The 23,915-nt window shown below is 39.5% G+C and overlaps 1 protein-coding gene across 7 annotated transcripts in view; it reads right to left on the reverse strand.

Annotated features, from left to right (window-relative positions):
* The window catches only part of OSBPL9 (oxysterol binding protein like 9), a 192,109-nt gene extending 169,427 nt beyond the window's left edge, over nucleotides 1-22,682 (reverse strand). For 3 of the 7 annotated variants that reach the window (XM_060624267.2, XM_060624269.2, XM_060624266.2), the window contains exon 1: nucleotides 22,539-22,682. In XM_060624267.2, the coding sequence (XP_060480250.1) occupies nucleotides 22,539-22,649 (111 nt within the window). In that variant the 5' untranslated portion in view covers nucleotides 22,650-22,682. The remainder of the gene's footprint in view (nucleotides 1-22,538) is intronic. The other 4 variants (XM_060624270.2, XM_060624268.2, XM_060624273.3 and 1 more) reach the window with 2 other exon arrangements.
* Between the last annotated feature and the right edge of the window lie 1,233 nt (nucleotides 22,683-23,915).

The following is a 23,915-nucleotide window of genomic DNA, read 5'->3' on the forward strand; positions in this document are numbered from 1 at the left end:
GCTCAGTTCTTCAGGTATGAACCCAAGTGAGTGGTGCTGGCAGGAATACAGTTTCTTCCTGGAAAGAAAAGCCTCAGTGTCATGTCTCTCTGTGCAAGAATCTTGCCACACAAGGACTTGACAAGTTAATGATCTACAATAAACATATTTTACTTTCATAATCAGGGGAAAAAAACTTTTTAGAAAAGCAATGTAAAAGCCCTCATTCTTTGTCAGGTCTAATTTTACTTCAAAATTGGGTTTCTTAAAAAGGAAAAAAAAAAAACAAAACAAAAGGAAGAAGGCAGAAGAGTGAACATGCAAGCACAAAATGGTGGGTTTGTCATGCAGGATGTCACCTATCAGAAATTTACACTTAACTCCTCTTTGAATTGTAGGTGACTACAATTTCAAAGTGGAATTATCTTTAAGAATTTGCCACTACCTTTCTATTCTCATCCTGTGAATATAAAATATTCATCACTCAACAAATTCTAAAACTTAGTATCTGCTCCCTACTCCCTTCTCCTCATCTAGTAGGCTTTTAGTGAACTGTAATAGGAAGGACAATCTTTGCTTATCCTTCGCATTTCAACAAGAATGATCTAAGTCCCTATCTTACATCTTAGATGTAAAAAGATTCAGTACTTTTTAATGATTAATCAATGTAGTTAGCATTTTAGAATGATCTTTGCAGAAAGTTTACTTCATTGTGATAATGATATTAATTATTTGTTACCTGTCAGCAGACTAGTGATAACTTGGGTTTATCATCATTTTTAAGTATCACTGCAAATGCAATTCAATATCCTCTGAAAGAAAGAACATTCTATGTGGAGTGAGAAAACTTTATCACGCACATAAATTGTGTGATTTCGTAAGTCTCAATTTCTTCATATTAACTACTTCACACATTCCTTAAATATTTACTGGATACTCACTAAATGCCAGCTACTGCTCTAGATGTTAGATATAAAATACTGAAGATAAGTTTCTCATGGAGTTTACATTCCAGAGGAGAGAAAAAGACAACAAACAAGGAAAAATAATCTCCACAGCTAACAATAAATGCCATGAAAAAATAAACCAAAATCATTGTGATGGTAGCTGGGAGTGAGGTCTACTTTAGGTGGGCTGTTATGGAAAGGCTTCTCTGAGCAGTGACACTGAATTAAGACCTGTATAACAAGAAGGAATCCACCATGCCACAGACCTGGAGTGATAACAGACTGAGAAGCCAGAAAACCTATGCAAAGGTGCTGAGGCAGGAACAAGTTTGAGGTGCTCTAGGAACAGAAAAAAATAGCTGGAGTGGCTAGAGAGTGGTGAGCAAAGGGAGTAATGTAGAAAAAGAAATGGAAGCTGATAACCAAGCTCATATAAGTCATAATAAAGAGTTTGGATTTTTTCCTAAAGTTACTAGAGAATTTTAAGCAGGGAAGTAACATGATCTTTTTCTTTTCTTTTTTTTTTTTTAACACTTGGACTGCTGATAGAAATGGATTTTAGAAAGTAAAAATGGAAACAAAGAGAATAGTTATGAGGTTTTTGCAACAGATCAAGTGAGACATAATGATGATGGTTTATATGCTAACATGGTAGCAAGAAAAAAATGAGAGATGTTGTGAGGCCTAATGAGGTGATATCCTTGACCATATTAGAAAATACTTAGAACAAGATTAATAGCTAATATAGGCTTGTGACAGATTGTATTTTCCAATAATAGCCAGTAATATTTCTCATCCCACAAGCTCTTCTAAAGTGCCACTTCCTCGGGTACCTGGGTGGTTCAGTCGGTTAAGTGACCAACTTTGGCTCCAGTTATGATCTCATGGTTCTTGGGTTCGAGCCCCGCATCAGGCTCTGTGCTGAACACTTGCTCAGAGCCTGGAGCCTGCTGCAGATTCTGTGTCTCCTACCTCTGCCCCTCCCCTGCTTGTGCTCTGTCTCACTCTGTCTCTCAAAAATAAATAAATGTAAAAAAAAATTTTTTTTAATAAATAAAATGGCACTTCCTCATTAAGAAGTAGAGTCTTACTTGTTGGTGGGTCTTCATAAACTGCCTTAACTAAGTAAGCTGATTATTACCCAACTGAGCAAAACCATGGGAGATAATGCAGATTATTATACCTTCCCTTCAGCATGAAACAGCATAGGACTCTTAATCTCCCAAAGTCAGATAACTGACATCTCATTATCTCAGTAAGTAAGTAAAAATGAAGGAAAAATTACACCCTTTGTTCATTTTGCTACTTGAAGAAATGCAATACTAAACTATATACAAAAATTTTACTAAAATGTAAGTTGTAGAATATCATGTATAAAATGATCTAATTATGTAAAATATACATACGTGTATATTTAAGCATGAACTGTTTTTAGGAAAAGTTACTCTTCAAAACACAGAGGAATTTCAGATGGAACTTTTCTTCCTTCTATTGTATATACTTTTCCATACTGTTTCAATTTTTTTTTTTTAAGTGTCATCTCTTATTTTTAGAATAATAAAACTGTTGTTTTAAAGCTTTAAAAAAAAGAGGAATTAGGGGCACCTGCGTGGCTCAGTCGGTTAAGCGTCCGACTTCAGCTCAGGTCATGATCTCACAGTTCAGGAGTTCGAGCCCCACATCCGGCTCTGTGCTGAAAGCTCTGAGCCTGGAGCCTGTTTCAGATTCTGTGTCTCCCTCTCTCTCTCTCTGCCCCTCCGCTCTCTCTCTCTCTGCCCCTCCGTGGCTCACACTATCTCTCTCTTGAAAAAAGAAAGAGAAAGAAAGAAAGAAATTATGTTGCCAAACTCTGCAGAGACAGTGCTATTAAAATTAAATGTGAAGGGAGAAGTAGGCAGAATCCATACTTCCCATGTCTCTCAAAGAAGTGTAGAAGCCAAAGGACTTTGAACACCAGAGCCTGGGAGGAAAAGAGACTGAATCTACTAGGAAGAAAATGGGAAAGCTGGAAAAAAAGATAGATGGGTAACTGTGAACTGAGGGAGATTAAAACCAAAAAAAAGGCTGCGTGGGCACAGGGGGAGGGACCCCCCCCCCCTTCTGCAGAGAGACAAAGGGAAGAGAAAGAGCAGCTAGGGAAATGCAGGAAAGTGCAGGACCATATCTAGACAGGAGAAAGACCTCAGACTGAGACTGAGAGGGATCCAATCTCTAACTGTGGGGCTTTCTTCGGACTGGGGCTGGCTCCCTGTTTGCGCACCTGGGGAGGAGGGGAGCCAGCCCTGGGTGTGGTGGTAGGTCAGAGGCTCAGTCCGCAGTTGGAGAAAGTGGTTCCCTCCCTGGAGGGCTGAGCGATAGTACAGAACCTGCCTGCATCCGCCACCCCCCGGGGCGCAGTGGCTAGGCAGACGGCACAGTCTGCAGGAGAAAAAGGCAGCCGTCTCTCTGGAGTGCTGTGGGAGAAGACAAAGCCTGCCTGCATCCACCATCCCTGGGGCTCGGGCCGGGGAGGACGGCGGCTTTCAGGCTGAAGTAGGAGAAGGCTGTCCTCCCTGAAGTGCAGAGGCACAGACAAAGCCAGCCGGGACCACATATCGGGCCGCACAGAGAGGCGCTTCCCCAGTGCCAGAGTGCACGGAGCGGGACTTTGAATCCTAGCCAAGCACAGGGTCAGGGGAGTTGGAGCAAGAAGGACCGCCCTGTCTGCACCCACAGCACAGTGAGGACAACTCAAACTGAGTCCACCGGTACGGCTCTCCGTGGAGAAGAGACTGGGGGATCACCATTTCCCCACCACCACCAAGATGGGGCCTCAGGGATCACTCCAGGGGCCCATAGTGGAGGTGGGTCCAGATAAAGCCAAACCAGGCCCCTCTGCACTGGGTAACTGCATATCCACCCGAGCAGCACAGACCCTGCAGACATCTACTACCGACAAGTGATACAGCATTGCCTGGATTAACTCTAGGTCAATTCTGGATATTTAGATATACTCTGCCCCCCCCCCCCTTCTCCCCATTATCTCTTCCCTCTCCTAGGCTGGTTACTCTGGTTATTGGTCTATCTAAACAAACATATTTAATCCATTGTCTTGATAAATGTTCTACACCTCCTTCTTTACACTCCTTTCTCTCTCTCTGAAATAATCAAGCCATATAGTTTCTCAGTCTGGGTAACTTTATCTTCGTTTAGTTTTCCCAGCCTCCTTCTTTATTCTCCTTTCTCTCTCTCTGGATTGAGCCATTTAGTCTCTGCCTAATCAAAGTTTATTTTTTCTCCCCCCCTCCCCCACCGTCATTTCTCTCTTTGTATGTGCTCTTCCATCAGCACCGCCTCCACCCTCTTCTTTACTTGTAGTCTGTGTTTTTGGGTTTTTGTTTTTAGTCTTTAGGTTTTTGTTTATTTGTCTGTTTGTGTTATTGGCTTGTACGTTTGTATGTTTTTGTCTCCTGTTTGTCTATTTGTTTTCCTTTACAGGGCTACTCCAAGGAACAAATCAAAGCACATCTGGTGGAGGGTCCGAAATATTACTATGAGTAGGGTAATAAAATAACCAAAGTCACAACAACAGAGAGCAAGTAACAACCCCAAAAAAACACCTCCTGAAGGGCCAGGCTCTGGACAATGTATGACCCTCCTTTAATATAGCAATGCTCACAGGTGCAGAGCACACAACAAGCTTTTAAAACAGATAAGGGACAGAAAACTAGCCAAAATGATGAACCGGAAGAATTCTCCTCAAAAGGTATTCCAGGAAGTAGCAACAGCTAACAAATTGATCAAAACCGATTTAAGCAATATAACAGAACAAGAATTTAGAATAATAGTCATAAAATTAATCGCTGGTCTTGAAAAAAGCATAGAGGACAGCAGAGAATCTATTGCTACAGAGATCAAGGGACTAAAAACTAGTCATGATGAATTAAAAAATGCTATAAATGTGGTGCAAAATAAAACGGAGGCAGCTACACCACGGATTGAAGAGGCAGAGGAGAGAATAGGTGAATAAGAGGATAAAGTTATGGAAAAAGAGGAAGCTGAGAGAAAGAGATAAAAAAATCCAGGAGTACAAGGGGAGAATTAGAGAACTAAGTGATGCAATCAAACGGAACAATATCTGTATCACAGGAATTCCAGAAGAAGAAGAGAGAGAGAAAGGGGCTGAAGCTGTACTTGAACAAATCATAGCTGAGAACTTCCCTGATCTGGGGAAGGAAACAGGCATTGAAATCCAAGAAGCACAGAGAACTCCCTTCAGACGTAACTTGAATCGATCTTCGACACGACATATCATAATGAAACTGGCAAAATACAAGGATGAAGAGAGAATTCTGAAAGCAGCTAGGGATAAATGAGCCTTAACATACAAAGGTAGACACATAAGGGTAGCAGCAGACCTATCTACTGAAACTTGGCAGACCAGAAAGGAATGGCTGGAAATCTTCAATGTGATGAACAAAAAAATATGCAGCCAAGAATCCTTTACCCAGCAAGTCTGTCATTCAGAATAGAAAGTGAGATAAAGGTTTTCCCAAACAAAAACTGAAGGAATTCATCACCCCTAAACCAGCCCTACAAGAGATCCTAAGGGGGACTCTGAGTGAAATTTTGCAAGGACCACAAAGTACCAGAGACACCACTACAAGCATGAAACCTACAGATATCACAATGACTCTACACACATATCTTTCCATGATAGCACTGAATGTAAATGGACTAAATGCTCAACCGAAAGACAAGGGTATCAGAATGGATAAAAAAACAAGACCCATCTACTTACTGTCTACAAGAGACTCATTTTAGACCTGAGGAGGACACCTTCAGATTGAAAGTGAGGGGATAGTGAAGTATCTACCATGCTACTGGAAGTCAAAAGAAAGCTGGGGTAGCCATACTTATATCAGACAAACTAGACTTTACATTAAAGGCTGTAACATGAGATGAAGAAGGGCATTATATAATAATTATAGGGTCTATCCATCAGGAAGAGCTAACAATTATAAATGTCTATGCACCAAATTCGGAAACTCCCAAATATATAAAACACTTAATCACAAATGTAAGCAACCTTATTGATAAGAATGTGGTAATTGCAGAAGACTTTAAAACTCCACTTAAAGCAATGGATAGAACATTTAGACAGAGAATAAACAAAGAAACAAGGGCCCTGAATGATATATTGGATCAGATGAACTTGACAGATATATTTAGAACTCTGCATCCCAAAGCAACAGAATATACTTTCTTCTCGAGTGCACATGGAACATTCTCCAAGATAGATCACATATTGGGCCACAAAACAGCCCCTAATAAGTATAAAAGAACTGAGATCATACCATGCACACTTTCAGACCACAACACTATGAAACTTGAAATTAACCACAGGAAAAAGTCCGGAAAACCTCCAAAAGCGTGGAGGTTAAAGAACACTCTACTAAAGAATGAGTGGGTCAACCAGGCAATTAGAGAAGAAATTAAAAAATATATGGAGACAAATGCAAATGAAAATACAATAATCCAAACACTTTGGGATGCAGCGAAGGCAGTCCTGAGAGGAAAATACATTGTAATCCAGGCCTGTCTCAAGAAACAAGAAAAATCCCAAATACAAAATCTAACAGCACACCTAAAGGAACTAGAAGCAGAACAGCAAAGACACTCCAAACCCAGCAGAAGAGAAATAATAAACATCAGAGCAGAAATAAATAATATAGAAGAATCTAAAAAAACAGTAGAGCAGATCAATGAAACCAAGAGTTCGTTTTTTGAAAAAATAAACAAAATTGATAAACCTCTAGCCAGGCTTCTCAAAAAGAAAAGGGAGATGATCCAAATAGATAAAATCACAAATGAAAATGGAATTATTACAACCAATCCCTCAGAGATACAAGCAATTATCAGGGAATACTATGAAAAATTATATGCCAACAACCTGGACAACCTGGAAGAAATGGACAAATTCCTAAACACCCACACACTTCCAAAACTCAAACAGGAAGAAATAGAAAACTTGAACAGACCCATAACCAGCAAAGAAATTGAATCAATTATCAAAAATCTCCCAACAAATAAGAGTCCAGGACCAGATGGCTTCCCTGGGGAATTCTACCAGACATTTAAAGCAGAGATAATACCTATCCTTCTCAAGCTGTTCCAAAAAATAGAAAGGGAAGGAAAATTTCCAGACTCATCCTATGAAGCCAGAATTACTTTGATTCCTAAACCAGAGACCCAGCAAAAAAAAAAAAAAAGAGAAATACAAGTCAATATCCCTGATGAATATGGATGCAAAAATTCTCAATAAGATACTAGCAAATCGAATTCAACAGCATATAAAAAGAACTATTCACCATGATCAAGTGGGACTCATTCTGGGGCTTCAGGGCTGGTTCAACATTCACAAATCAATCAATGTGATACATCACATTAATAAAAGAAAAGGTAAGAACCATATGATCCTGTCAATCGATACAGAAAAAGCATCTGACAATATTCAGCATCCTTTCTTAATAAAAACCCTCGAGAAAGTCGGGATAGGAGGAACATACTTAAACATCATAAAAGCCATTTATGAAAAGCCCACAGCTAATATCATCCTCGATGGGGAAAAACTGAGAGCTTTCCCCCTGAGATCAGGAACATGACAGGGATGTCCACTCTCACCGCTGTTGTTTAACATAGTGTTGGAAGTTCTAGCATCAGCAATCAGACAACCAAAGGAAATTAAAGACATCAAAATTGGCAAAGATGAAGTCAAGCTTTCACTTTTTGCAGATGACATGATACTATACATGGAAAACCCGACAGACTCCACCAAAAGTCTGCTAGAACTGATACATGAATTCAGCAAACTCGCAGGATACAAAATTAATGTACAGAAATCAGTTGCATTCTTATACGCTAATAATGAAGCAACAGAAAGACAAATAAACTGATCCCATTCACAACTGCACCAAGAATCATAAAATATCTAGGAATAAACCTAACCAAAGATGTAAAAGATCTGTATGCTGAAAACTATAGAAAGCTTATAAAAGAAACTGACGAAGATACAAAGAAATGGAAAAACATTCTGTGCTTGTGGACTGGAAGAATACTGTTAAAATGTCAATATTACCCAAAGCTATCTACACATTCAATGCAATCCCAATCAAAATTGCACCAGCATTCTTCTCGAAGCCAGAATAAGCAATCCTGAAATTTGTATAGAACCACAAAAGACCCCGAATAGCTAAAGTAATATTGAAGAAGAAAACCAAAGCAGGAGGCATCACAATCCCAGACTTTAGCCTCTACTACAAAGCTGTAATCATCAAGACAGCATGGTATTGGCACAAACACAGACACATAGACCAATGGAATAGAATAGAGACCCCAGAATTGGACCCACAAAAGTATGGCCAACTCATCTTTGACAAAGCAGGAAAGAATATCCAATGGGAAAAAGACAGTCTCTTTAATAAAGGGTGTTGGGAGAACTGGACAGCAACATGCAGAAGAATGAAACTAGACCACTTTCCTACACCATTCACAAAGATAAACTCAAAATGGAAGAAGGACCTGCATGTGAGACAGGAAACCATCAAAACCCTAGAGGAGAAAGCAGGAAAAAAACCTCTCTGACCTCAGCCACAGCAATTTCTTACTTGACACATCCCCAAAGGCAAGGACATTAAAACCAAAAATGAACTATTGGGACCTAATCAAGATAAAAAGCTTCTGCACTGCAAAGGAAACAATCAACAAAAGTAAAAGGCAACCGATGGAATGGGAAAAGATATTTGCAAATGACATACTGGATAAAGGGCTAGTATCCAAAATCTATAAAGAACTCACCAGACTCCACACCCAAAAAACAAATAACCCAGTGAAGAAATGGGCAGAAGACATGAATAGACACTTCTCTAAAGAAGACATCTAGATGGCCAACAGGTACATGAAAACATGCTCAACGTCACTCCTCATCAGGGAAATACAAATCACAACCACACTGAGATACCACCTCACTCTAGTCAGAGTGGCTAAAATGAATAAATCAGGAGACTATAGATGCTGGAGAGGATGTGGAGAAATGGGAACCCTCTTGCACTGTTGGTGGGAATGCAAACTGGTGTAGCTGCTCTGGAAAACAGTGTGGAGGTTCCTCAAAAAATTAAAATAGATCTACCCTATGACCCAGCAATAGCACTGCTAGGAATTTACCCAAGGGATACAGGAGTACTGATACATAGGGGCACTTGTACCCCAATGTTTATAGCAGCACTCTCAACAATAGCCAAATAATGGAAAGAGCCTAAATGCTCATCAACTGACGAATGGATAAAGAAATTGTGGTTTATATACACAATGGAATACTACTTGGCAATGAAAAGGAGTGAAACCTGGCCATTTGTAGCAATGTGGATGGAACTGGAGAGTGTTATGTTAAGTGAAATAAGTTAGGCAGAGAAAGACAGATACCATATGTTTTCATTCATATGTGGATCCTAAGAAACTCAACAGAAGACCAGGGGGAGGAAGGAGGGGAAAAAAAAGTTACAGAGAGGGAAGGAGGTAAAAAACCATAAGAGACTTTTAAATACTGAGAACAAACTGAAGGTTGATGGGGGTGGGAGGGAGGGGAAAGAGGGTGATGGGCATTGAAGAGGGCACCTGTTGGGATGAGCACTGGGTGTTGTGTGGAAACCAATTTGACAATAAATTTTATATAAAAAATGTCAATGTTATCATATAATAAAATCACGTGATTTATAATTTTTCATTTGTTAATGAATTATATTAAAAATTTCTTGACGATTAAAAAAAATTAATTGTGAAGAAGTACCTATTGGGTTTAGCAACAAAGCTATCACTGGAGACCTTTGCTAGGACTTTCAGTAAAATCTGGAGGTAAAGACTGCTGCAGAGTAAATATAAGATGGATAAAGAGATACAACGTAGAAACTTTCCACAGGTTTGAGAGGTTAGGATGTATTTCCAGGGAGACACAGCATTAGAAGAGACATTTTTCTACTTGAGAGAAATATGACCATGTCAATTTGTTAATAAAAAAGTCAGTAGGTCCTAAAGTTCAGATGGAAATTTCAAGAACCCAAAACAGACAAAACAATCTTAAAAAAAAAAAAAAGCTGAAAGTCATACTTCTCAATTTCAAAACTTATTACAAAGCTATAAATAACAATTGAGAGTCACCTGGGTGGTTCAGTTAACTAAATATCCAACTCTTGATTTCAACTCAGATCATGATCTCACAGTTTGTGGGTTCAAGCCCCGAGTCGGTCTCCATGCTGACAATGTGGAGCCTACTTGGGATTCTCTCTCTCTTCCTCTCTCTCTGCCCCTCCTCCGTTCATGGGTGCATACCCTCTCTCTCAAAAAAAATAAGTAAACTTTTTAAAATTTAAAAAAACCCCAAAGCTATAATAATTGAAACAGTGTGACACCGATATAAGGACAGACATAAAGATAAATGGAGTAGAACTGTGAGTTCAGAAATAAAACTGCATGCTTATGGTCAATTGATTTTCAACACGGTGACAAGAAAAAAAAAGTCTTTTCAATAATTGATGTTATTATAACTGGATATCCATACACAAAAGAATAAAAAAATTAAAAAGAATATAAAATCTAAGAAAAAGAATAGAACCCTTAGCTGACACCACATACAAAAATTAATTCAAAATGAATCAAAGACCTAAACATAAGAGCTTAAACTATGAAACTCTTAGAAGAACACAGGTATAAACCTTTGTGACCTTAGATCAAGCAACGGGTTTGGTTTTTTTGGGTTTTTTTTAGGTAGGCTCTGCACCCAACGTGGGGCTTGAACTCAACCCTGAGATTGAGAGTTGTGCTCTACCAATGGAGCAAGCCAGGCACCTCTAAGCAATGGTTTCTTGTCACCAAAAGCACAAGCAACAAAAGTTAAAGTTAAATTAGACATAATCAAATTTAAAATTTTTTGTGCTTCAGAGAATGCCATCAAGAAAAAAAAAGGAGAAAATATTTGTAAATCATGTATGTAATAAGGGACTTGTATCTAGAATACATAAAAAAAAAAAGTCTTACAACTTAATAAAAAAGACAAGTAACACAATCTAAAAATTAGCAAAGGATCTGAATAGATATTCCTCTAGAAAAGATATACAAATGGTCAATAAGCATATGAAAAGATGTTCAACATCAATAGCCATCAGAGAAACACAAATGAAAACCTTAATAATATACTACTTTACACCCACTTAGGATGGCTATAACCAAAATGATAGATAATGACAATATTGGCAAGGATATAGAGAAATTGGAACCCTTATACCTCTGGTGGGAATGTAAAATGGTGTCGCTGCTTTAAAAAACAGACTGTCGGGGCGCCTGGGTGGCTCAGTCGGTTAAGCGTCCAACTTCAGCTCAGGTCACGATCTCGCGGTCCGTGAGTTTGAGCCCCGTGTCGGGCTCTGGGCTGATGGCTCAGAGCCTGGAGCCTGTTTCAGATTCTGTGTCTCCCTCTCTCTGACCCTCCCCTGTTCATGCTCTGTCTCCCTCTGTCTCAAAAATAAATAAACATTAAAAAAAAAAAAAAATTTTAAAAACAGACTGTCAATTCCTCATAAGGTTAAACATAGAGTCATCATATGGCCTAGCAATTCCACTCTTAGATATTTAAGAGAAATGAAAACATATGTCCACACCAAAACTTATGTACACAAATGTTCATAGTAGCATTAATCACAGTAGCCAAAAAAAAGTGGAAACAACTCAAATATCTATTAACTGATGAATGGATAAATACAATTGTGTAACACTCATACAACAGACTATTCAGCAGTAAAAAGTACTGATATGTGCTATAATATAGATGAATCTTGAAAACTAAATGAAAGAAGCCATGTTAGAATTATTTAAGGAATAGTTTTATAATAGGAGTCTAGTAAAGGAAATGTACAAAATAGGCAAATCTATAGAGACCAAAAGTAGATTAGTGGTTGCCTATGCTGGGGTGAAATACTGGTACGAATATAATGGAAACAGTGTTTATTTGGGGAGTGATGAAAATTTTCTAAAATTGACTGTGGAAATGGTTATACAATTCTATGAATATATTAAAAACCATTTACCTGTATCCTTCAAATAGATGGTATGTGAGTTACTACCCCAGTAAAACTGTTACACACACACACACACACACACACACACACACACCAAACAGAACAAAAAGCAACAGGCAACCCAAAGATTTACTCAAAATGTCCACGTGAAATTGTTACAACACAGATTTTTTTATGTTTTTAACATTTATTTATTTTTGAGAGAGAGAGAGCACATGGGAGAGAATGCATGGGGGAGGGACAGAGAAAGAGGGAGACACAGAATCTGAAGCAGGATCCAGGCTCTGAGCTGTCAGCACAGAGCCAGATACAGACAGGGCTTGAACTCGCACCTTGAGATCATGACCTGAGCCGAAGTTGAATGCTTAACCCACTGAGCCACCCAGGCACCCCAACAACAAAGATGTTTAATTGTCATATTGCAAAATAAATATTCTTAAAAACAAACCACAAAAGCAGCCCTGGGTGGCTTCAGTGGCTTACATGTCTGACTCTTGATTTTGGCTCAGGTCACGCATAATCTCATGATTCATGAGATTGAGGCCACTCAATCTCAATACACAAGCACTGTATTGACAGCACAGAGACTGCTTGGGATTCTCTCTCTCTCTCTCTCTCTCTCTTTCTCTCTCTCTCCCTCTCCCTCTGCTAGTACTCACTCTCTCTCAAATAAATAAATAAACTGGAGCGCCTGGGTAGCTCAGTCAGTTAAGCACCCGACTTTGGCTCAGGTCATGATCTCCCTGTTGGTGGGTTTGGGCCCTACATTGGGCTCTGAGCTGTCAGCACAGAGCCTGGAGCCTGCTTTGGATTTAGTGTCTCCCTCTCTATCTGCCCCTCCCCACTCTCACTCTCTCAAAAAATGAATAAACATTAAAAAAAATGTAAATTAAAAAATAAATAAATAAACTTAGAAAAAGAAAAAAGAGAAATCACAAAAGTCCATACATAAAAAGGAAGTTGAAGTTACATGAGAGAAAGGGAGTAGAGAAAAAGCAGATGAAGGAGAAAATCTACAGACTGAGGTCCTATGAAAATTTGTGAGCAGATTGAAATCAGAACACCCAAGGATTACCTCTTCCACTCAGATGGGGACAGATGCAGGCAAGGGTTGGCAGGAAAGCAGGTATAGTAACAAGGTAGTTACATGTGTACACGATGTTGAAAGTATTCCCACTAAATGTATTCCATTGTCTCGGAAGCATGGGACCTTCTCTGAATAATGGAGGAAAGAGAAGGGTTGAGAGAATGTAGAGACATCTGGCAGAGTGACAAAGCAAATATTCACCCAATATTTTATCCACCCGCCTGTGCTATAGCAGTAATGCTAAAATAAAATGCAAGAAATGAAATGAGTAGACAATCTTAGCATGAAGGCTTAATGTGAACAAAACTCCAGGAAACAAAATCAACTTTCATAATAATCTTAACATTGTCATGTGAATGGGAAATTAAAAAAATTATGAATACCTCAAAACACTTCCCTTGAATATAATTCCATTTGTATGATTCCATGTACCTTGTAAACTTAACTTTTGCCAAAAAAAAAAAAAAAAAAAAAAGTAAATTCCCTTTTTTTAAGGAACTAGTCTATGAAGAGAATCCTTCATGATAAAGTGAGAAGGAAAATAAATAAGTGGACTGGCCATTTGTTTGCCTTTCTCTATAAGAAATAAAAGGAATTAAATTATTAATCTAAATCACTTGTGTACTGTTCTACCTTTGATTGGAATTATGTAATTATTTGAAAATCTAACCCTATCACAATTGCCACATACCGGAGTGGCATGTTTGAGAACAACTCTATTTTCTGTCCTTCCACAAATTATTACCATCAACAAAACTGCTTACAACAGAAGCAAGAGCTGACTGCTTGTCTGATGGAACAAACTAAGCACAAGATCCACACATTTCTACAGGCTCTAGATAATTAAACAAAAGCCACTGTTGTTGATACAAGGCTTTACATAAAGCATGAAAACGTACATATTTGCTATTAGTACAATTTGCAAAATTTACAAGGTTGTGTAAAAAACAATTCCAAAACAGCCTTCTGAATCTCATCTCTAAGCCAAGTTTTAAGGGCCCTGGACATTACATTCACTACAACAACAATGTGCCACAGTGTAAGGCTTGAAGATTACAATGCTCAGTACTGCCATTGAAGAGTTTACAAACTTGTACAGATAAAGAATGTACTCTAGATACGACTAGCTAATGATAACAAATGTGAAATGATTAAATCCCCAAAGAATTAAATGAGCAAGTTTCAAGGATATTAAAACAGGGAAAAAAATCAAGGCTGAGTAGAGTATTCAAGAAAGCAAAAGATATAAAATTTCCATATACTTCTTCACACTGATACCACTTACCATTTTATGAGCTTTCTTTGTTTTCTTTTCAGGACATTTAGATTAAATCCAATTTTTGTTCTGTTCCTTTTATTTATTTTACTATTGTTTTAAGTTTATCTCTTTTGAGAGAGAGAGAGCCAGCAGGATAGGGGCAGAGAGAGAATCCCAAGCAGGTTCTGTACTGTCAGTACAGACTTTGACATGGGGCTAGAACCCATGAACCGTGAGATCATGACCCGAGCTGAAACCAACAGTCAGACATTTAACCACTGAGCCACCCAGGCGCCCCTTGTTCCTTTTACAATTCAAAAGCTACTTTATTAGTTTTGGATTTCTAATACATACCATTTAAGCTTAATAAAAACTGTCAAGAACAGTTTATTTAGAAAAGTATAAATTCACTTTTGTTTGATGGGAGTGGTGCTGGTATCTTCCTAGGAGAATCTGACACTACCTCTTCTACATCTTTGCAGGAAAAACACATATTCTTAAGCTTTTCAAAATTTTGATCATCCTCCAAAACAATGCTAAGGACTGCCGAATAACACTTGAATGTGTTTCAACCAGCAGTGGTTCTGAAATGCAATATCATTATGAGTCTCTTCCAGGCAGCAAGTAATAGCAAAGAACACATGATTTTTCTAATGATTCTTTTTGCAAATAATACCTTGGGTGGCTCTGGTAACTTACTAATTCATTGTTTCTAACTTTCTCTCCAAAATGTTATAAAAACAATGCAAATCAAGAAAGAGAGTTAAACATTTTGGGGTAATGATGAAACAAATTATATTTTATACTCCCAACTAGTTTCTCAAACAATCTGATTAACCTTCAATGTGTCTCTAGCTATTCCTTTTTCCAGGTCCCAAGGCCACTGATCTAAAGCTTTACTATACTTCTTAAGTCCTCACTGTACCCTCATTTTTAATATGGACCTTGATTCCTGTCTCTACAACATTTAAGCCAACCCCTATCGTAGAAGCCCTCCCCCTGAATTCCATATTCCTCTCTGCCTCTTTCAAAATGAAGTATCTTGAGTAACGTGCACTCACTTTTTCTACTTCTTATACCTTATTTACTCTTTAAACCACTCCAATCGGCCTTCCTTCCACAACTACCACCCCACAGAAACTGCTCTCACTAAGGGCATCTGTATGTCCAAATTGATCAATTCAATGGATATTTTTAGACTTCACCTATTCAATCCTCTCAACCACATTTAAGCCAACTCACGATTCCCACTTTGACTGCCAGTGTTCTGGTTTTTCTTGTATCTCTAGCTGTCCCTTGTCACTTTCCTATTACAGTTTTTTTTTTTTTTTCTCTGCCAATCCCTTGAATGTGATTGTGACTTAAAAATCTGTCCACAGGGGCACCTGGGTGGTTCAGTCGGGTAAGCAGCCGACTTTGGCTCAGGTCATGATCTCACGGTTTGTGGGTTCAAGCTCCGCGTCAGGCTCTGTGCTGACAGCTCAGAGCTTGGAGCCTGCTTCAGATTCTGTGTCTCCCTCTCTCTCTGCCCCCACCCCCCACTTGCATTCTCTCTCTCTCTCTCTCTCTCTCAAAAATAAACATTAAAAAATAATTTTTTTAAATCTGGCCACAAATTCTTTGACACTCGTTTCTAAAGGTAGAGCCTAATTGCCCTCCCCATGCCTGTAATTCCCATCCCATGAGTGTGAGCTAAACTGTAGGATTCATTTCTAATGAATAAAATAAGGCAGAATTCTCAGACTAAGACATAAAAGGCACTGAAGTTCCTTGTTGCTTTTACTTTGATCATTCCCTCTGAGTGAAACCATAAACCCTGTCATGATGACACTAGTCTAGTCTGGAGAGGCTAACTGGTGATGAACTGAGGCCACCTTCTAACAGCCAGTAAGGACTGAGGCCTTCTGCCAACTGATGTGAGAGTGAGTCATCCTGGAAGCAGATCCTCCAGCTCCCATCAAGCCATTCACAGGACTACAATCCCAGCCAACGTCTTGACTGCAACTTCTTGAGACCCTGAGCCAGAGCCACACAGCTAAGTCACTCCCAAAGTACTGGGCCACAGAAACTATGATAATATTTGTTAGTTTAAATTACTAAGTTCTGGGGTAATTTGTTACAAAGCAATAGAGAACTAATCCAATGGTGTCTCTCAGCATCCTATTTAATTATTCTCACTCACTCTCTCAATTCTCCATGTATAAAGCTAATATAGATCTGTAATCCAGATTTTTTCCTAAATTCCATACTATTGGACATCTTTATGTCAATTTCAACATGCCCTAAAGCAATCTTTCCCCGAACCTGTTTGTCTTCCCTATCATCATTCATCTATGTGAAACCAAAAACTTGGATTTCATCAGACAACTCCTGCAATTTTGTTCACATCCAATCACTAAGTCCTGTCAATATGACCCAATTATTTCTCTGTAATGACAGTATTCTTTAAAAAATACAAATTTCATCTATACCTACTGATCAATTTTGTTTATTTATATTTGAGAGAGAAAGAGAAAGAGACAGAGCACGAGCTGGGGAGGGGCAGAGAGATGGAGACAGAATCTGAAGCAGGCTCCAAGCTGTGAGCTGTCAGCACAGAGTCCAACGCGGGGCTCCAACTCATGAGCAGTGAGATCATGACCTGGGCAGAAGTCAGATGCTTAACCGACTGAGCCACCCAGGCACCCCCCCTACTGATCAATTTTAAAATCATAAAGACAATCAGACATCATGTGCCACTTGATATAATATGTTCCACCTATGAAGAATTCTCACCCAAAAGAAAAAAAAATGGATCTGATTAAGCTTCTAGCTCTAATTATCAGTTTATACAGTTCCTGTATTACAGGAAATACAGACAACAAAGGAACATGTTTAAACATACCACAGAACATTGCAGTGAAATCCAGAATGTAGAAAACTCTACAGAATAAATGATCTGGTTTCTTCAACAAATAAGTGGCAAAGAAAAAAAAGAGGGAAGGAAGACCTATAAACTAAAAGAGAGATGCAATTTTATGTGTGGATCTTATTCAGAATCCTGACTCAAACCTACTAGTGAGGGAGAGATGCTTGAGACAACCAAGGAAATTGAATATGACTGGATATCTGATATTAGTAAATTATTATTTTGGCTTTTTTTAAAATTTTTTTTTAATGTTTATTTATTTTTGAGACAGAGAGAGACACAGCATGAGCAGGGAAGGGGCAGAGAGAGAGGGAGACACGGAATGTGAAGCAGGCTCCAGGCTCTGAGCTGTCAGCACAGAGCCCGACGCGGGGCTCGAACTCACCAACTGTGAGATCGTGACCTGAGCCGAAGTCGGACGCTTAACCAACTGAGCCACCCAGGCGCCCCTATTTTGGCTTTTTTAATGTTTATTTATTTTGAAAGAGAATGGCGGAGGGGCAGAGAGAGAGGGAGAAAGAGAGAATCCCAAGCAGGCTCCACACTTGTCAGTGCAGAGCCCAACTCGGGGCTCAAACTCACAAACCGTGAGGTCATGACCTGAGATGAAAGAAAGGCTTAACCAACTGAGCCACCCAGGCACATGTTAGTATTATTCAGTTTTAATAATGCTATTGTGATAACATTTTTTTCAAAGAGAGAGACCTTAACTTTTAGTAGTACATCTAAAATATTCACAAATGAAATGACATACAGTCTATCTGGGATCTACTTTAAAATAATCCAATGGGGGGTGGGGGCGCCTGGGGTGGCTCAGTTGGTTGCAAGGTTGATTCTTCATTTCAGCTCAGATTATGATCCCAGGGTTGTGGGAGCATGAAGCCTGCTTAAGATTCTCTCTCCCTCTGCCCCTCTCCCCCACTCGTAAGCTCTCTCTCTCTCTAAAATATTAAATAAAAATAAAATAAAATAATCCAATTGGGAAGAAAGGGTGGTGGAAATATTAACAAAACTAAATTGGCCATATGTTGATAACTGTACATGCTGGATGACAGGAATCCATTTTACTATCATCTTTTATGTATTTTTTATTTTTTTTAACATTTATTTTTGAGAGACAGAGAGAGACAGAGCACAAGAGGGTGAGGTGCAGAGAGAGAAGGAGACACAGAATCTGAAGCAGGCTCCAGGCTCTGAGCTGTCAGTGCAGAGCACGACGTGGGGCTCAAATCCATGAACCGTGAGATCATGACCTGAGCTGAAGCCAGATGCTTAACCGACTGAGCCACCCAGGTGCCCCTATAATAAAAGTTTTTCTGTAATAAAAAGTGCTCACAACACTTAAATGACTTTCCACTGCCCTGGGGGTAAAGTTCAAAATGCTTAGCATGGTTTACCATGAAGGCTAAGAAAGCATTTCATTATCTAGCCCCTGCCTCCCTCTCCAGCTCATGTCACTGCTGTCCATCTCACAGACCAAACTCTAGAACTCTCAAACTCCTTACTCTTGTCTGCTCCAAAAACATTTATTCCATCTCAAGCAGTTCTCTCTCTCTGCTCACATGGCTAGCCTCTACTCATTCAGGTCACAGCAAACCTTTTCTAACCCTTCAAGACTGAGTCAAGCAACCTACCTACATAGCCCCCAAACATCCTATGTCCCCTATCATAGCTCTTACTTGCTGTATCCCCCAGTAGATTCTAGGTATCATGAAACCATGGATTATTTCCATTTTATTTACTATTTTAACGCCTCTGCCTAGCATACTGCCTGGCACACAGTAGGTTCTCAATAAACATATCATAAATTTACAAAAGACATGACTTTCACTTTCTAACCTTCCAACTCCTCACTTATCTATAACTCCCTCAATTTTTCTTCCTTTCTCAGCTTCTTTTGTGATCATGATTCACATAAATTGTTGGCTGTTCACAGTGTTCCCAAATTTATACCTTAGCCCTTTCTGGGTATCTCATCCAATAAAAATACATAATAATAATTTATATGCTATAATTTTACAGATCTTCATCTCCAGGCCTGATCTATGGCTCCAAATGCCTTCTGCACTCAATCTCCTGTTATCTCCCTTACACATCTTTACACTAGAGCTGCTCAGAAATTCTCAGTGTCTTCTTAATGCACCTTTATGTTCTCAAGTTTCCCATTTTGTGCATATTTCCCCTTGCCTGAAATGCCCTTCTTCTTTTCTTCCTTTATCCTGTAAATCTCAGCTCAAATGTCTCCCTCACCTTTTCTAGGCAATGTTCCCACAGCACTCTATTCTTATTTCCATTGTAGAATTTATCATATTGTTTTGAAATTTATCATATTTTTTTGAAATTATGTTTAGGTGTCTGCTGCTGGATTGTAAGTTTCTAGGTAGAAAGACTCTCTCACCTTCTGTATCTCCATCATATACAATACAATCCCTATTAATTGCTTACTGAATGAACTACATTATATTGTTTCTAATAATTAAGATACTGAACTAGAGCTGAAAGGACTGCCTAAATCTACTTTCCTAGAAGAGATAATCAGTTTCTCTGTTCCTGTATTGGACAGAGCAACACTGCATGAAGTTCTTCTTCAAAAACAGAAAATTCACAGATTATGAAAATAAAAGAAAGGTAAAGTAAAAAGACCATCCATTCCCAGAGAACAATAGGTCTAGGTCTAGGTCTAGACCCAGGCCCAGAGAAAAAGATTCAGACTGAGGTGAAGTTTAGGTAAATCTATTCAGTCCATGGCAATCCCAGTGACTCTAACCCAACACTGAGATTATCCCAATAATCAATTTTCAGTACAGGACAACTCTAAACCAATGCCAATCTACTTTAGTTCAGGGTTTTCATGGCCACCCTGGAACAGATCTCCAACCATAGAGCCGGACCAGAGCCTAAATGATTCTGGAAACAAGGAACAGAGTGACTTGCTATTTATCACTCTGCTTAAAAGGCTATGTAACTGATTCAGATACTCTTCCTGGAAGATGCAGCTCCAAGTTATCAGCCACATGCACTAAACTGTACCTTCTAATCCTCCCAAATCCTAATGTACTAAAACAATGTCCAAGTGTATAGAAGTCATTGACAACATTCAATGTGTCTCCTACTTAGTCTTTAAGTGATTACCTATCCTCTTCCCATCTTTGCTGGACCTCCTCTAATTTGGGATTAGGTATCATTTTATTTTCATAAGATCATTTTACTTTATACTTCTCTGCTGTTTCTCTACAAGCAAATGTTTTAACACCAAAGAACTAGAAAAGGGGGGGGGGAAGCCTTCTAAAATATCTATTAGTAAGAAATATGATACCTCCTTCAGCTGGCAATGATGATGTTTTATAGAGTGTGGTCTCAGAAGGGAGAAATTAAGTGGCAGGCAGGGGAGTATATGGAAAAAAAGAAAAGTGTGTTTAGCCAGTAAGGCAAGGATCTATCAAGGTATTCAAAAACTAAAAGGGCAGGGAGGCAGTAAAGGATACATTAAAGGAAGAAAAACAGGAAGAAGGAAGGTTCTGTCTGGGCTAAGAGTTCCTAAGAACCCTAGCTAGGGCTCCAGTACAGGCCTAGAATTTAGAATTTAGGATTTGTAGAGTTAACTTAATTCCATAGTGCCGCTTATTGAAATTACTTTGAATAGGCTAGAAAGGTCCATGGGATTTTCTGATTATCACATCTACTGAAACCCAACATTACTTTAGATGCATCTAAGCCATGGGATTTCATTATCCCAGAATTTTCAGTATATAATGTTCAGTTGCCTCACTTTCATGGCTACCTAAAGATAATCTTGAATGATGGGTTTAAATCTCATTCAGGTTTGGTCTTTTCCTCCCATTAAAAAAGTATATAGAGCAAGGAAGTTGATAGTTAAAGGATGCTGAAAGTTATATATTTTTTTTTACTTCTGCAGACTTGCCTTTAGTAACTTACAGCTTGCACTTTTCTCCTCCCTGAGGTGAAAGTGAAGTGCAGTGAAAATAGTCAGAAAGCCAAGAAATTTGTAATCCTGATTACACCACTTACTGCTAGCTTTGTGATCTAGCAAATAACTTAAAAGCCTGGAGCCTCAGATTCCAAAACTGTAAAATACCTACCTTGCATAGTTACTGTAAAATGAATTATAGGAATCACTAAACTAGAATATAAGCTCCAGAGGGGGGGAAAAAATGGTGAATATCCACGTGTGTGCACACACACCTAGTCCAAAGCAGTAATAATTAATATATAGTGGGAGTTCAATAAATATTTTTAAATGAAAAATAAATACTAATGTCCCCACTTCTCACATTAACCCTTCCTCTATAATGATATTTTTTCTTTTATTATTTTCTGAAGATTTCAAAGGATTCTATTTTGTCCTTTTAAGTGGTTTCCTCCCTTTCATTGGCTATTATTAACTATACACCATTCAAAGACAGTAACTTTGGAAGTAATTTCTCTAATACCACCCACCTTCCGTTTCTAATGCTGTAGGTGTAGAAGGGATAGACAGATTCGTGGCAATTCGTGCACTTGCCCATGGGCACTGATCCGCGTTTAACGACAGTGAAGCCCTGAACTCAGCCCTCCCCAGAGTACAACTTTCAGGACACACCGCACTAGCCATTCTCTTCGTTAACAAGAGGCTCCTGTGTTGGAAGTCCTTGGCTTCAAAAGTTAAGGTGTCGGTTAGGCTCGCCTCTCGCAGAAGAGTGCATCCCATGAAAGAAACACTCAATTTGGGCAGACAGGAGGGATTTCGGCTTCGGGTTGCGGGAGAGCCAGTTACCTTAGGACCTGGCTAAGCTTGTCTGACCGCTGCTCCGAGAAGGCAGAGCTCTCTAATCCCTGGAAGGAAGCTAAGGGGCGCGGCCGTCTACAGGCCCTGGAGGGGCCAATGTCAAGTTCATGACAATGTGGGGAGAACCTCGTGGACTGCGCGACCTGACACTTTAAATCATGGCTACGATCACCCTCACTCATCTATATCTGCGCTGGATCCCACCACAGATTAATACCAGACCCTAAAAAAGGAACGCGGCTCGCCCCTAACCCATAAATCAGACAGCCACTGCCAGCTTATTGGCTGCGCCAGCATCTTCTTCACCCTCATTGGCTATCCTGGACGTAAAACCTTCCCCCACGAGGGAACCCTCTCGTAAGGCGGCACCCCCAGTTTAGCAACCTTTACCCGGCTACCAAAAAGCCCGTCCCCCCTCAGAGATAGAGACCGCCGAGGCACTCGGAGCTTTGCCCCCCGAGGTCTCACCGTGTAATAGGAGAGCAGCCCTGCATTGTAGTCCAGCACAAACCAACGGTACTGCCAGCCCTTCATCACGTTAGTCCATTTACTCAGCGGCCCTTCCATGATGGACGCCATCTTGGGAGCCGCCAATGACAACAAACGGCCTGACGTCACTCGCCTATAAGGAATTCACCATGCGGGGGCGGGGCCGCCGCGGGAAGGGGAGGGACCAGGCGGGGCCGGGGCGGGGCCAGCTGGTGCTTCTCGTCGTAAACTGCCCACCCACACCCCCAGCTATCAACTTCAAACAAGCTTTTTTGGGGCGCCTATTGTGTGCAGGACTCGGTGCCAGGGATGTGAGAAGTATAAGCCTGAATACCGCTAAGACTGTTTGTTGACATAAATAATTTTATTACCCATTATGATCTTACACGTCCCAAGGATTTCACATCTGATATTCATTTATACATTAATTTCACAAATCCATTCATTTAAGAAATATTTGCTGTTTTGTGCTAGATACTCTTTTAGGCTTTGAGGATTCAACAGAGACTTCATGAGGGGTAGAGGTGAACAGGCAATAAAGTAAATAGTAAATTATGTAGTATATTAAACACTGGTAAGTGCTATAGAGAAAAATTAAGCAAGGAAAGAGGCAGAGAGTTAGGAGATGCAATTTTAAATTCTCAAATAGAGAAGGCTTAAATGAGAAGGTAACTTTTGAGCAAAGACCTAAAGAATGTGGAGGAAGGCTGGGGGAAGAGCCTTCCCAGGGAAGGAATAACAAGTGCAAACACTACTAGCTTGGCGTGTTGAAGGAACAGCAAGTTCACTGTGAGTGGAACAGTGAGCTAAGAAGAAAGTAGTAGGAGACAAGGTCAGAAAAGTAAGGGTAGATCACTTAGAGCCTATAAAGACAATGAATATATTGTCCTGCTATATTAGGCACTGTTCGGGGTCCTGGGAATGCAACAGTGAAGGAGCCAAACAAGTTCCTTGCTTTCTAAAAGCTTAAAATCAGTGATGAAAAGCAAATATTAACTAAGCAAGTAAACAAGAAAAATATCTAATGCTGATTTAGGAAAAAAAAAAAAAAAGACATCTTGCAGAGAATTTAAATTGACGTAACAGGAATCCAGTGGGTGGCTCCTTTATATTTGGGGTAGGGGATCCAGACATGCCATTTAAATTGAGTTGTGAAGGTTAAGAGCCAGCCATGAAAATATGAGAGAAAGAACTAAAAAGGGAGCTGAGAAGTAGGGCATTAGCTAGAATTAGTTATGAGGTCAAGGGAGAGGTTTTCTTTGTCTTTTATTTTTTTCATTTTTCTGAACTTACAAAGTATCTTTATTCAGGTACTGTGTTTATGAATCCCTTCTCTTTGCTGATAACACAAACTCT

This window comes from Panthera onca, chromosome C1, assembly GCF_046562875.1.
Source record: "Panthera onca isolate mPanOnc1 chromosome C1, mPanOnc1 haplotype 2, whole genome shotgun sequence".
NCBI lineage: Eukaryota > Metazoa > Chordata > Mammalia > Carnivora > Felidae > Panthera > Panthera onca.